The 12880-nt window shown below is 40.7% G+C and overlaps 1 protein-coding gene across 4 annotated transcripts in view; it reads left to right on the top strand.

Moving 5' to 3' along the window:
* The window catches only part of CRTC1 (CREB regulated transcription coactivator 1), a 44145-nt gene that overhangs the window by 7768 nt on the left and 23497 nt on the right, over positions 1-12880 (top strand). For all 4 annotated transcript variants that reach the window (XM_030466550.1, XM_030466551.1, XM_030466552.1 and 1 more), the window contains exon 2: positions 12208-12324. In XM_030466550.1, coding sequence (XP_030322410.1) covers positions 12208-12324 — 117 coding nt within the window. The remainder of the gene's footprint in view (positions 1-12207; positions 12325-12880) is intronic.

Below are 12880 nucleotides of genomic sequence, written 5' to 3'. Positions count from 1 at the left end.
GAGCAAAAATAAAATCTCAGATACTACACAAGTTTCCAGCACCCTACTTGGTTTCAGATGTCTCACTGACCTTCTCACTGTAATGAGATTTTTTTTCTTGTGCAGTGAAATGATGACTTTAGAGGAGCCTTTTGCATTCCAAGAATTTTGACTCTTAATGGCAGGGATTTTTAATACCTAAAGGGCTGCCTGATGCCTCCTCTTCAGACCTACAAACAATTCCTTCATCTGGAAGAGGAGGGTTTAAGGTTGAGCTGCAGTGGGAGGAATTGTTTGGAGGGAAGGACGTGCTGGGGTCGTTTTGGGGACTGGGGAAATAGTTTGGGTTTTTTTGTGCCTGGGAACCAATGTGAGCCTTGGCTAAATCCCACATTTCTTCTGCACCAGGAGGTTTGTAACTCAGCCAGCTCTGCCTGCAGCTCCTGGCAGAGCAGAGCAGAGGTAGGTGCTCTCCTCACTTAATGAACTCCAAAGAGTGCAAACATCCCCTGATCATCTCCTCATTTAGGAAACTTGTAGGGTTATGTAACTGAATTTTCATTCTTTAGCTAAAAATAAAAAATGGAACATAAAAGCTATTTTCATCTTGCTTAATGAGGGCATCTCTGCTTTTATTTCATCTTTTCTGAGACATTTCAATAGGAGGATTGGGGATGGTTTTAGGGACTTTATTTTTTCAGCCAGGACACTCATGTTTTTTGTTGTTCTCTGCAGCGTTGTCCATTGACCAGCAAACAAACACATTACCCTGCTCAGAGTGAGTATTTTCTGTGAAAGTACAGTTAGCTCATCATGATCATGAAAGGAGATCACTTTTGATCCCATTGTGCTAGAGTTAAATATTTCAGAGAGGGAAAGGATTCTTTTTGCTACCAACTGATCAGTGAGCTTCAAGTCCCAGTCCTCCGATGTGTTCCATGAGTGCCTTTCTCTTTTTGAAAACCTTTCAGAAGAGAAGGGTGGCATTAGCAGAGCTGCCACAGGATCTGGTTTGTTTTTAAAAGCAGTGCAAATCAGGTTTGGTTCAGATTGTAGCTTGGTTTGGCTCTCTGCCCAGTGATAGAGCAGAACTCTGAAGAATAGTCACTATTTTAAGGCTCTAGTTGTGCTGTATCCTGTTTTTACTTGCTACTCAGTTGTGACTGTGAAGCTTAAAACAGTAAACCTTTGTTCACCAGAAATAGCCAAGTGTTTTTAAACACAGACTGACAGCCTGTATATTAAATTTTATTGTTTATTATTGTTATTTTTATTACTTTATTTACTCCAATTCTGCAAGGTGTGCTCTTACTGAGGCTTCGCCTTCAAACCCCGAAACATCAAACAGTTCATCCTGGTTCATTTTTTCAGCAAGTTAAATGCAGTAACTGCTTAACTTAACTTTTAACTTGCTTAAAGTTTTGCTGGTGTACCTCAGGAATAAATAATACTAAAATAATTGCAGCCTGAAATGCTGCTACATCCTTCCTTTTCCTCCCTCTTTCCCCGCCAGAGTTAAAACATTCTGGTTTGCTCTCTTTAGGTTCACAAGCAAAAGGATTTTTTGATTTGGAGTGTAGTGTGGATTTGGAGTGGTTTATAACCACTAAGTGTACGTTAGGGGGTGAGATCTTTTCACTTTCACATGAATTCTAGAAGACATCTGGGGGTAGAAGTCTGAGTTTGTAATTTTTATAACCCCATTTCCTCACAGTTTTATAGCTGAGGCAATCTGGGGAGTTGGTTGCAGCTCCTGAAGGAGAATCTAATGGTGCCTTGGAATTTGTAGATGACTCATAGCAGGACAAAACAATCCAGTTAAGTGATTGGAGGTCTTAAATAATCTCTTGAACAGGAAGGTGAAGAAAACCTCATGAACTCAGGGGTAAGAATTGTCTCTCGGAGCGCTAAAAGCGCAGTGATCCCAACCTGGAGGGGATTCTGATGATTGCTCTTTAAGCTTTGCTGATCAATATACATCTCAGCTCTTATGAATGAGATTTATTGGACTGAACTCTGATGGTTTCAGCCAAGCACTGTTACATTTACCACTTGGGAGAAGTTTGTTCTCAGTTGGTTTGTAGTAGTGACACTTTGCACCTTGGCTGCTTGGGCCAGGGCTGCTTCTGAGCTTTTTGGGTTTGCTTTTTCTCTTGTTTTCTGCTCTTTGCTACATAAATCAGCTGGGTGGTCAAGTTTTTTGACACAGAAGGATAACTGCACCTCAAAATGGTGAGAAAATTACTTTGCCCTTTGCATTTCTTTGCTTCGTGGCTGTGGTTGCTGCAAAAAAGAAATGTTTTTAGCTAGTCCCAAAAATGAAGCCCCACATTCCTCACAGGAATGGTCAAAGAGACTGGAGATGAGAACTTACCCATCGTTACCTCTCTGTGTTTCAAAGCACAGAATCATCCAGGACTGCTTTAATTTTGTAGAGGCTTTTTCTGCAGCTGCCAGGGAGCCGTGGGGGTGTTCCTGTAGCCACACACCCACAGATGCCTCCCAGCTTTACTGGTAAGCAACTGGAATTGCACCATAGATGTGATACTCTCAGGTAACCTTGAAGCTTAATCAGGTTTATACCATCTGAAGTTAATTATCTTGCCTGTTATTACTATATTGATGAAAAAAATGCTTCTCCTGACACCCAGTTTGGTTTTTCCTGCTTCCCCTTCCCTCCCTGCAGACCCTGGGACTCCTGGGACTGAGTTGGTGTGAGCAGGGATGCTCACAGGCTGGAGCAGAATCCCTTTGGTTCTGGTCCCTTCTGTTTTGTTGTTAATTTCTGAGGTTTTGTTGAAAATTTGGGTGTTTTAGGAAGCCCCTCAACCCTTGAATAGTGGATTTGGGAAGGTACTATGGCTGTGCACTGGTCAAAATCAAGTGCTGGCCTTGTGTTTGCAGCTCTGCTGTGAGCAAAGAGTTGGTTGGGGAGCATTTCAGTGTGGCAGAGAGAAAGCTGTTGCTTTTTTGTGGCTGCTAAATTCCAGTATATTACACGAGATTCCTCCCCTTAAAAAAAAAAACCAAAAAAACCCCACATTTTTTGTTCTTTTCTTGAGTTTTTGTTCTTACTGACTGCCTTTGGCTGGCCTGCAGAGTTTTTCTGTTTGTGTCCTGACATGTTGATGTGATAATGGAACAAATACTTGAAAGTGACTTAAATGACAGTTATGGTGATGGAAGAGTAAACAATGATGTAGCAGTTCTAAAAGCCAGGGGTTCAAATTCAGTTCATACCATATGTCTGGATTTTTTCGGGGTAATTTTCACTTAGTTTGTAGTAGACATTTGGCTTCCTGTTTTGGCTTGGGAGGATTTCTCTCTGCAATATCTATTGTGCTAGGATGCTAACAGCATTAAAGGCCAAATATGACTGGTAGAGGCAATAAGGGAAACTTTTCCTCTGCTTGTCCACACTTGTCTGTTTTTAACCAGTGTTAAAATCTTCCCTTTTATGAAAATAAAACCACATTAAAATCAGAAAAAAAACCAAAAACCCCAAAACAAACAAAACCAAACCACCCAACATTGCAAAATGTTTTGTTACAAAGCTGATGATGGAATATTTTAAATCCCAAGTGACCCAGACAGAGCAGCTGCTATCACTGTGGATTATACCTTTCCTCTAAACTTCAGACTTCATTTCCTTTCCCTGTCTTCCTTGGAGGAACAGCTGTGCCTTTGGATCTGCTGCTGCTCTTGGATCAGTACTTGAAACTGCAGGAAATAAGTTACTAGCTTGATGGCATTTCTTCCTGATTGTGACAGCTCAAATGAGAGAGAAATTCAAGGGATTCTCTTTTCTTTTTCTCTGATAAATCAGTCTGTGGAGTCTCTCTCCATTAGCCAGGGAGAGCTGTGAAGGAGCTCGCTGTGCTTTTTCTGTTCTGGCTTTACTCTGTGTTTGCTTTATGTTGCTGCCATGAATGGCTGATTATTCAGAAAGAAAAGAACAGTGTCACTTGCTTTGCAGCAGGCACATGTAAATGTGTTCTGATTTTTAAAGGAACACAGCTTTCAGCATTCCCTTTTTATATCTGTGGTGTGCAGGAGCTTGGAGGGGCTGATAGCAGGCTGCATGTGTCTCTGTAATTCTAGATATTTTTTATCTAGCTCCCTGGTCAAGCCTTCTAGAGAATCAGTCTTTGATCAAGGAACTTGAGCTACAGTTTCCTGATATTGCTCCTTTTTCTTTGGATTAGGCAGAGTGGCATCAGTTCCTCTGAAAGACTTAAAAGGGGGTTTCTATCACAGGGTTTATTTCCACTGCCCATTCTTTGGATGGAAGATAAACTTGTGTCACAGACACCCTTAAGTGGGTGCATGCTCAGATGAAAGGGAAGCACTGATGGCATTAGGATCCATCAGCTAATTTTTCATTGTTTGGGAAACAAAAGTGAAGGGCTAAAAGTACCACTAGGGATCCATCTCTGCCACCTCTTCAGCTCCTAACCCTCTCTAAAGACTGGGAGTCAACATTTTTAATTACAATGAATTACCCAAAACCCCAGCACTACAAAACCAATCAGTATTAACTCAGCAGTTAAACTCCAAATGCATGATCTAGATTTAAAAATCATTCCAAAACTCTCTCCAATCTTCATTCATCTCTTGCTGGGGGAGCTGGGTGGAAGACTGGGGTTAATTTATCATCTATATTCCCCACTCCCCCAGTGAGATTGAGACCCTGGCCTCTTGCAGCCCCAAAATAGATAAGGGTGGCTTACTGGGAGGCTGTTAAATCTCTTGATTTATCCCCATTGTTCAGAGGATTGCTCAGGGCCTCAGAGTCAAACTTGGGTTTGCTGGTGGGATAATGAAACCCCCATGGAACAGCTCCATGCTGGTAAGGAATCTGAGTTGGAAAACAACCTAATCTTTAGAGTGTTCTGCTGGGGTGATTATATCCTCATTTTATAGGAGGGTAAATAAGATGCAAGCAGTAAAATAAAAAGAAAATAATGCCCAATTTGATACCCTTGGTACTAAGGGAGGGAGAAAGCCAACAGCAGGGCTGCAGTTTTTTAATGTACTTTATACACCCCCAGCACAGGTCCAGGAGCCCTTTAGACCTCAGTAATTCTGACTAGAGTCCTGATATTTTGTGTTGAGTAATCTGAAAACTAACATTTGCCTCTGAAAAAGGCTTTAATTGCTCCTGAGCTTTGGTAGCAGGGGGAAGACAGAAACACGGGGTTGCTGTAACATGAGGCTCCCATCTCTCATCATTCCCTTGTCTCATTCTTTTCATACTTTCCAGCTTCTTCAGGAGTGAAAACGGGGTTTGCTCAGCCAGCAGCTTCAGCAGGCAGCCCTGAAACATAACCTGAATGCACCTGAGTTGGTCTGAATATTGAATAAATCCTCTTTTTTTTTTTTTTTTTGGCTCTCACAGCTTGCTCCTGTTTAACTTCTGCTAGAAAAAATTGGGTGAGTGAAGAGAATCCAGGCTAACCCACACAGTTTTTCTGTTGGTTCAGCTTCTTTAACCAGATTTCTTTCAGATCATAGAAGTTTTGGTGCTAGGAGATGGGCAAGGTTAGAAATCTTCCCCTTTCCTCTGGCAGCCAGAGCACAGGGACAGTTTTCCACAGTAATCTCACTTTTATCCAACTGCATCCTCTGTTGCTCACAAAACTTTCTCTCTGCTAATAACTCTGCTAATTACTGATATTAAGTTTAGGTTCTTGGCTGTTGATATAGAGAGGGACTGGCAGCTGAATATCTGCTCTAATTAATGCAGTTGTGGCTAATATTTCCATTTTCTTTGGCTAACCAGGCTTCTCTTTTATTGATTTGTGAATCCTTCCTCATTTAATTAACTAAATTCCACCCAGCTTACATGGAGGGTGATTTTAGTAAATGAGCAGTGACTTTACTATATATTAATTTTAGAAATTGGTGGGATAGCAAGTGCAGAGTTTCTAAAATTTAGATTCTGATGTGAACTTTAGAAACAGAAAAAGATTGATTTGAGGGGAGAGGAGGAGCCAAACTCTCTGGGTGGTCAGAGCTGTTAGTTAGCTGTTGGATAGTTTTCAACAACTTGGACACAAATGTAAAGAACATTTTAAAACTTGAATAGTTAGATGGGTTTTAAGGTGAATGTCAGGTAGTGGTTGTGTTGCCACTGGGTCTCAAAGCTGTCTCATGAAACTGATTTTAACTTCTCTTTCTTTTTAAGCCTGTATTTACTTTTCTTATCAACATGAGGATTGTGAATGGGAAGAAATCTCCCTTGGGAGAAAATACTTCCACTGGGATTCCACTGAGTAACTGATTTGTCTTGAGGGTTTGTTTGACTTTGTGTTTAATTTCCTGCAGGAGAAAGAAGCCAGATGAGGAATTTGGGAGACTCTTGGCTTGCAGTTCACAGGAGAGGCAGATTGGGCACGCTTGACCTAGAAAGTTTCTCTCCCTGCCCTTCCTTTGTCACTCCAGAAATCCAGTTCTGAGCATAAAAAGGCACTTGGTCTCTACTGCCTGTCTTTGGCTCTTTTGCAGAGAGGCCAAAAGTAGTAAAAAAAAGTGTTTTTTTTTCATTGGGGCTGAGCTTTCTACCAAGAGTTGGGCTGTGTGGTCATTCCTAGACCAGAAAAAAATAGTGGTGGCATCTTTCTGAGGATGCCAAACTAACCCCAGCCTGTTCAAAAACCCCAGACAAATGCATATTCTCTTCCCTGGCAGGCCCTGCCTCTGGTTCCTCTAGGAAAAAAACCTTCCTGAGAAATTTCAGACCTATCCAGCTGAGAAACTTTGAACTGGTTTGAACAACAGGATTTACCTATAATGCAGTCTCTAAAACTTCCAGTTAATCCTTTAAAGAGAATTTAATTTCCAATTAAGCTTTGATAAGACATTTCTAATTTTAAGCTGCACTTGTTTTGCTGCTTATTAGCTTTAACATGCTAAAGAGAAAGCTTTTTAAAGTGGAAAGCTAAAATATATAAGAAAGGTTGGTATGGAAACTGCAAACTGAGAAAAGAGCAGTTACTGTGAAATCTTATTTCCTGTAGTCATCAGATATCTTTCTTTTTTTTTATCAGAAGGACACTCCACCCTTTTATTACATTCATGGCAATTAAACTCTTAATGTATTAGAAAGGGTATTTTGAAAGAAATGGTTATAATGGATTTTGATTGACTTCATCCCAGTGTCAGATTTGCTCTTGGATTTTGAGTTCTGTCCCTAAGTTTCTCATTTGCCCCAAATTCAGAGAAGTTGAAATGCTGAATTTGACTAAATGCTTCCTTTGATTCCCATTTGGATATTTTGGATGTTGAGAAAGTCTGTAGGAAAACTGGGTATGTTTTTAGGGGTGTGTTTCTCTCCTTTTTATTTGCATTGTATCACTTGAATCTCTCTCTACAAACACAGCTGTATATCCAGCAAACTTTAACCCAATTTAAATGGAAAAACTGAGGCAGTTCCCATAAGTGGGTTCACATAAAAGCTAAGAGATGGAAGAATGTTTTGTTAGCACGTAAGTAATTGTGTTCAAGCTGATACTTTTGATTTCTTACCAAGGTTTTGTGTGTCCAGCTCCATTAACCAGAGTAAGATCATGTGGTGCTACTCAACTGTTAGTTAAGGAAGTAATTGCTTGCAAATTCCTAATTACTACATGGAAAGCTGATCATTTCTTTCTTGTAGAGATCCTGCTGCTGCCTCACAGATTGTTACTCCTGCACCTTTGCAGAGATTTATTGGTTTTAACATGATTTCAAATCAGACAAACCAACAGTGTGTCAGCTTTTTGTTTGGGGAATGTTTTCACTCTTCTTGCAGAAGTGTTTGGGTTTTAACAGTTACATTGGATTTTAACTTAAAATCTTGATTTTTTTTTTTTCTTCAAGTAGCATAAGAGAAATAGTGGTGGAGGGAAAATTACAGCTTCAGTTAGGATCTGTCATTTGGGAAACATTTCTTCTGAACAAGAATGCCAAGAAGAAATAAAATGGTTTAAAAAACAAAAGCTCGTTCCTTACCAAAAGCTTTCTCAGGAAGGAACTGGAATATTTAGCAATATTTTCAGCTGTCAAGGAGCTATTATCTCAGCCACAGAACACTGAAATGGAAAAGCTGTAATGTATAGTCACCAAGTTCTCATGGCTCAAGAAATTAATCTATCTGGTGAACACTAAGTAATTCATTATCATACTTCACTATCTAAATTCATATAGAAAGTGAGTTGCCACTAATTGAATCTAACCCCAGGAGGTAAAGCTAGAGTTGTCAGGAGACTTGTTAACATTTTTAAGAGTCATTTTTCAGTTAAGAAAAGGCCTTTTTTTTTTTCTTCTTTTTTTTTTGTTCTTTCAGAATAAAACCCCACAGTCTCCCTCCTCAGCCCTAATCCCCAAACCCTGGATTGTGCTGTAGACTAAATTCGCTTCACAAGAAAAGGAGGATGTGTTGTTTGGTCCCCACTGCTGCCTGTTTTCATTTTCAGTGCTGCTTTTCTCTCTGCACAGGTCTCCTGGAGGACTGGAGCCTGCTGAGTTATCTCAAAGCACGACACTGACATTTGCAGATATATTTTTTTTGCTGATCCTCTGCATTGAAAGGCTTGAGTTGATCTTGCATGAGATCTCCTGTTGGAATGACAGTAAGGTCGAGTGTGGCAGTGTTTAAAAATGCTTTCCTTAGCAGCTGGAGATGTGAGGAGCTCAGCAAACTGGCCTGCTCTGCTTTCTCTTGATCTTCCCAGATTGCAAGTGGCAGTTGTTGATGGGCTCCTATAAACCCCGTAGTCTGGGGGCCACTCCTGCTAAAAGGCAGGAGAGAGAGGAACAAACACAGCCCAGCTCCTTGGTGTAATGACATACGATAGCAATAACAAGCAATCAGTTTCCTGATTTTTGGCAGGGATCTCCAAAAGTGTTTATCAAAGGCAGTGTTACTAAAATTAATGATGCTGCAAAGCCCTTTAACAACCTCGGGGTTTGTTTTTCTTTTTTGAGACCCGCTCAAGTTCCCCATCTCTTGTGTTTCCTCTCATTTCCACCTTGAACTCCAGTGGCAAGACAAACGGTCCTGACCTCCCTGTTCCATTGTGCTTTGAGGCAGGTATATACTGGGGAAGGCCAAAAACATTTTTAAAAAAAAACCCAAACCCATAAAACATCCCTTCCCCTCCCTCCCTGGGCGCCTGATGGTTGCTTCTTTAGAGGAAACCAACACCTGTTGAAGTAGTTACTTCTATGTTTGGCACAAATCCCAAGCAAGCCCTTTTTTTTATTATATTTAATCAACAAAAACATATGTAGGAGCCAGGCAAAAAAAAAAAAAAAAGCACAGCTAGTTCTGATCTTGTGCTTTTAGTGCTCTGCAGCTCAGAGTGAGAAGGGCTTTAATTCCATATCTTGCTTTGAGAGCCCTGGGTTGGAACTGAGCGTCAAAAGACTCCTAAAGGAAAGCTGGGAGGCCCTTTCCTACTTTTTAACTGGGATCTGAGTTGAACCAATATTTTCTAAGTCTTTGGGCTGAGGGGATTTAGCTGCCCTTTGGTTAAGAAAAAAAAACCAACCCATCAGCCTCTTGGTGACTGGTATCTTGCTGGAATAGTTGAGGCTTTTGAGAGTGCTTGTTCCATGGAGAGCTTTCATCCCAAAGAGCCACCTCATAAGTTTTGGATCAATTCAGTCCCTCAGCTAAAATATAAAATAAAAAAGCATAAAAATGTTGGCTGGCTGTGTTCTTGGAAATCAGTGGCTTCCAGGGGGGAGGTTCTGTGAATAAAGGGTATTTGAGTTGCTTCCTAGGGACAAAGTCTGAAGGATGCTGAATGTTTTCTTGGGGGCAATGTCATTTTCTTCTCCTCTATTCAGGGACTGTTTTAGATCCCTAAGTGCTGGTGTGAGACAAGCAGAGCAGTCCCTTTGCTCTCCTGGTGCTGTCAGTGTGATGTCTTTGCTCTCAGCATCCCTGCTGCTGGGGTGACCAAGGGACTCTGTGCCTATCACCTTGTCACCTGGGAGGTGCCAGCTCTTCTTTCCCTTTGCTGGAAAAACCTTTGCTCTTGTTTTTGTGGTAAAGCTGTAGAAACAGGGCCATTCCTTTCCATTTTGCCATTTCATTTGCTTGAAGAAAAGGTAAAGAAAACCAACAAAGATGTCAACAGCCAGTTGTGGGGATGCTGGGTTTTCTAGTACTTTCCCAAACTTTGCTCTTCTTTTTGTGGTAAAGCTGTAGAAACAGGGCCATTCCTTTCCATTTTGCCATTTCATTTGCTTGAAGAAAAGGTAAAGAAAACCAACAAAGATGTCAACAGCCAGTTGTGGGGATGCTGAGTTTTCTAGTACTTTCCCAAACTTTGCTCTTCAAAATCCTGGCATTGTGATCTGTTTGATCTCTCTGAACAAAACTCAACCAGATTTGTTGATGTACACACTACATTACCTTAGCAACCAACCTGCATCTAGTCCAAGATCTGAACATTTAAACTTTAAACAATTCTTTGCTACCAATCTAGGAATGCTCTTGCATTTCAGAGTAGAAAAGCAGCCAAATGACATCTCATAGAATCATAGAATCCTTGGGGTTGGAAGGGACCTCAAAAGATCATCTAGTCCAACCCCCCCTGCCAGAGCAGGGCCACCTAGAGCACTTCTAGTGAGGAACAAGAGAGTATGAGACATGGACATCTCCACAGTGGGAGGAGAGGAAGTTTATCTAAGCTGCTTTCTTTGCTACTTTAATTGTGCTTTCTTGAATCCTTGGAAGATGCAGGATTGCTGTGTTCAGATGACTGCAAATTCTGCTTTCTCAGTGTAAAGGTCTGCTTGTTTTCAGTGCCAGTGTGGTGTTAAATCTAAATGGTATTGTGTCAACACTACAGAATTGAATGAGAAAATAGTTTTAATACTGCTACCACTAAACTTAAAAAAAAAAAGAAAAAAGAGAGAGGGGAAAAGAGAGAGGGAAAAAGAGAGGGGGAAAGAGAGAGGGGAAAGAGAGAGGGGAAAAAGAGAGAGGGGGAAAGAGAGAGGGGAAAAAGAGAGAGGGGGAAAGAGAGAGGGGGAAAGAGAGAGGGGGAAAGAGAGAGGGGGAAAGAGAGGAAAAAAGAGAGAAAGAAAAGAAAAAGGAAAAAAGAGAGAAGAAAAGAAAAAGAAAAAAGAGAAGAAAAAGAGAAGAAAAAAGAAGAAAAGAAAAAGAGAAAAGAAAAGAAAAAGAGAAGAAAAAAGAGAGAAGAAAAGAAAAAGAGAGGAAAAAGAGAGAAGAAAAGAAAAAGAGAGGAAAGAAAAGAAAAGAGAGGAAAAAAGAGAGAAGAAAAGAGAGAAGAAAAGAAAAAGAGAGGAAAAAAAAGAAAAAAGAAAAAAGAGAGGAAAAAGAGAAAAAAATATCCCTAATGAGATTAATCAAAATTATAGTTTTTATTAACGAGCTGTTGAGCAAGGATGGTTTTCCCAAAGAAGCATCAATGAGAATAGACTGATGTTTGGGTAGAGAAGGAACAACTTTTCTTGCATGCTTTTTTGTCTGCCAGAAATGAAACTGTGGGAAAGCAAACCAGGATATTTCAGAAGGGATATTTCATTCACAACTGAAGATGATGCTTTGATTTTCCTGAAAATTTGCAGACTCTCACATTTATTTTTACACACACCTGTTCAGGAAGGAATTCTTTGCTGCTTTTTTTTTTCTTCTTCTTAGTTGGTTGGGTTTTCTGTCTCTGCCCTTCCTACAGGGCTTTTCCTGGTGTAAGAAAGAACATTTATTAACTGGTAGAAAGGTCCCTTCTCTCTGTTACCAAGCTTGCTGAGAGGATGGATGTTTGCTTAAGCAGTATACTCAATATCCTAAATGAAGATGACTTGCTTATTGGTCTATCACACATGTGAACAACTGCCTCATTTTGATATTAGAGTCATGGTTGGACTGCCATGGGGTTATTTCTTTTTTACATCCCACTTTTCAGAATAGCAGGTGACATAAGAACCACGTGGTGCTTATTTGTTGGAAATTGAATCCGTTTGCTGCCTCTGGAGTTGATTTTTTTTTTTTCTTCCATCACTCCCCTCACTCACTCCAGCCCCAAGGTGGCACTTTGCCAGTTGGACTTTGTGGAGAAGGGTGACATCCCCTCAGCAGAAGTTGAATTCAGGCTGGTTTTTGGTGGTGTCCATTCAAGGTGACAATGAAAACAGGTGTCAAGTTGAGTCAGTTGAGAAAAAATAAAATAAATGAGTTGTCCTGACACTTTCCTCCTCCTTTTCTTTTAGCTACAGCTGCAGAAAACCCAATATTTGCAACTGGGACAGAGTCGTGGCCAGTACTATGGTGGGTCACTGCCAAATGTGAATCAGATTGGAAACAGTGCCATGGATCTGCCCTTCCAGGTGAGTTTAATAGAGTGTTTCTTTCTTTTTGATGATGAATGCTGTGCCTGTGTGCTGTTTTTTCCTCACAGGAGACCATGAGGTAGCTGCTGGTTCAGAATGTAGACCCGTGGCCTCAACAAATCATGTTGTTTCCAGCAGTTTTTGCTCTTTTGGAATGGAACATGGTTGTGTTTAGGATGTGTGGATCTGTTTCTCTTGTCTATATGTAGTGTTAGATACCAGTTCTCCTGTCTCCAGCTGTGATGCTTCAGTGTCAAGACTTTACAGAGGTGATGCAGTTTCTTTGTCAGTGAATATTCAGGTGCCAAAAAAAAAAAAAAAAAATCTTTTGTGAAGATGCTGGAGACTCAAAGCAAAAGTGGAAGCAAATCATCTGAGGAGATGTGGAAAGCTCCAGCAAATGGGGGGTTTAGAAGGGACCCCATGTGCATGCTCTGTGGGCATAATGCTTGGCTTTTAGGAGAGGAGGGGGGAGGATGGGACAGAAACTGTCTCAGAATGGTCCCTTTTCTTCTTCTGGCTGAAAAGTAAATGTAGGGATGGATTTCTTGAT

Source organism: Calypte anna, chromosome 28 (genome assembly GCF_003957555.1).
Source record: "Calypte anna isolate BGI_N300 chromosome 28, bCalAnn1_v1.p, whole genome shotgun sequence".
In the NCBI taxonomy this organism is placed as follows: domain Eukaryota; kingdom Metazoa; phylum Chordata; class Aves; order Apodiformes; family Trochilidae; genus Calypte; species Calypte anna.
This window is presented reverse-complemented; position numbering and strand designations above follow the sequence as displayed.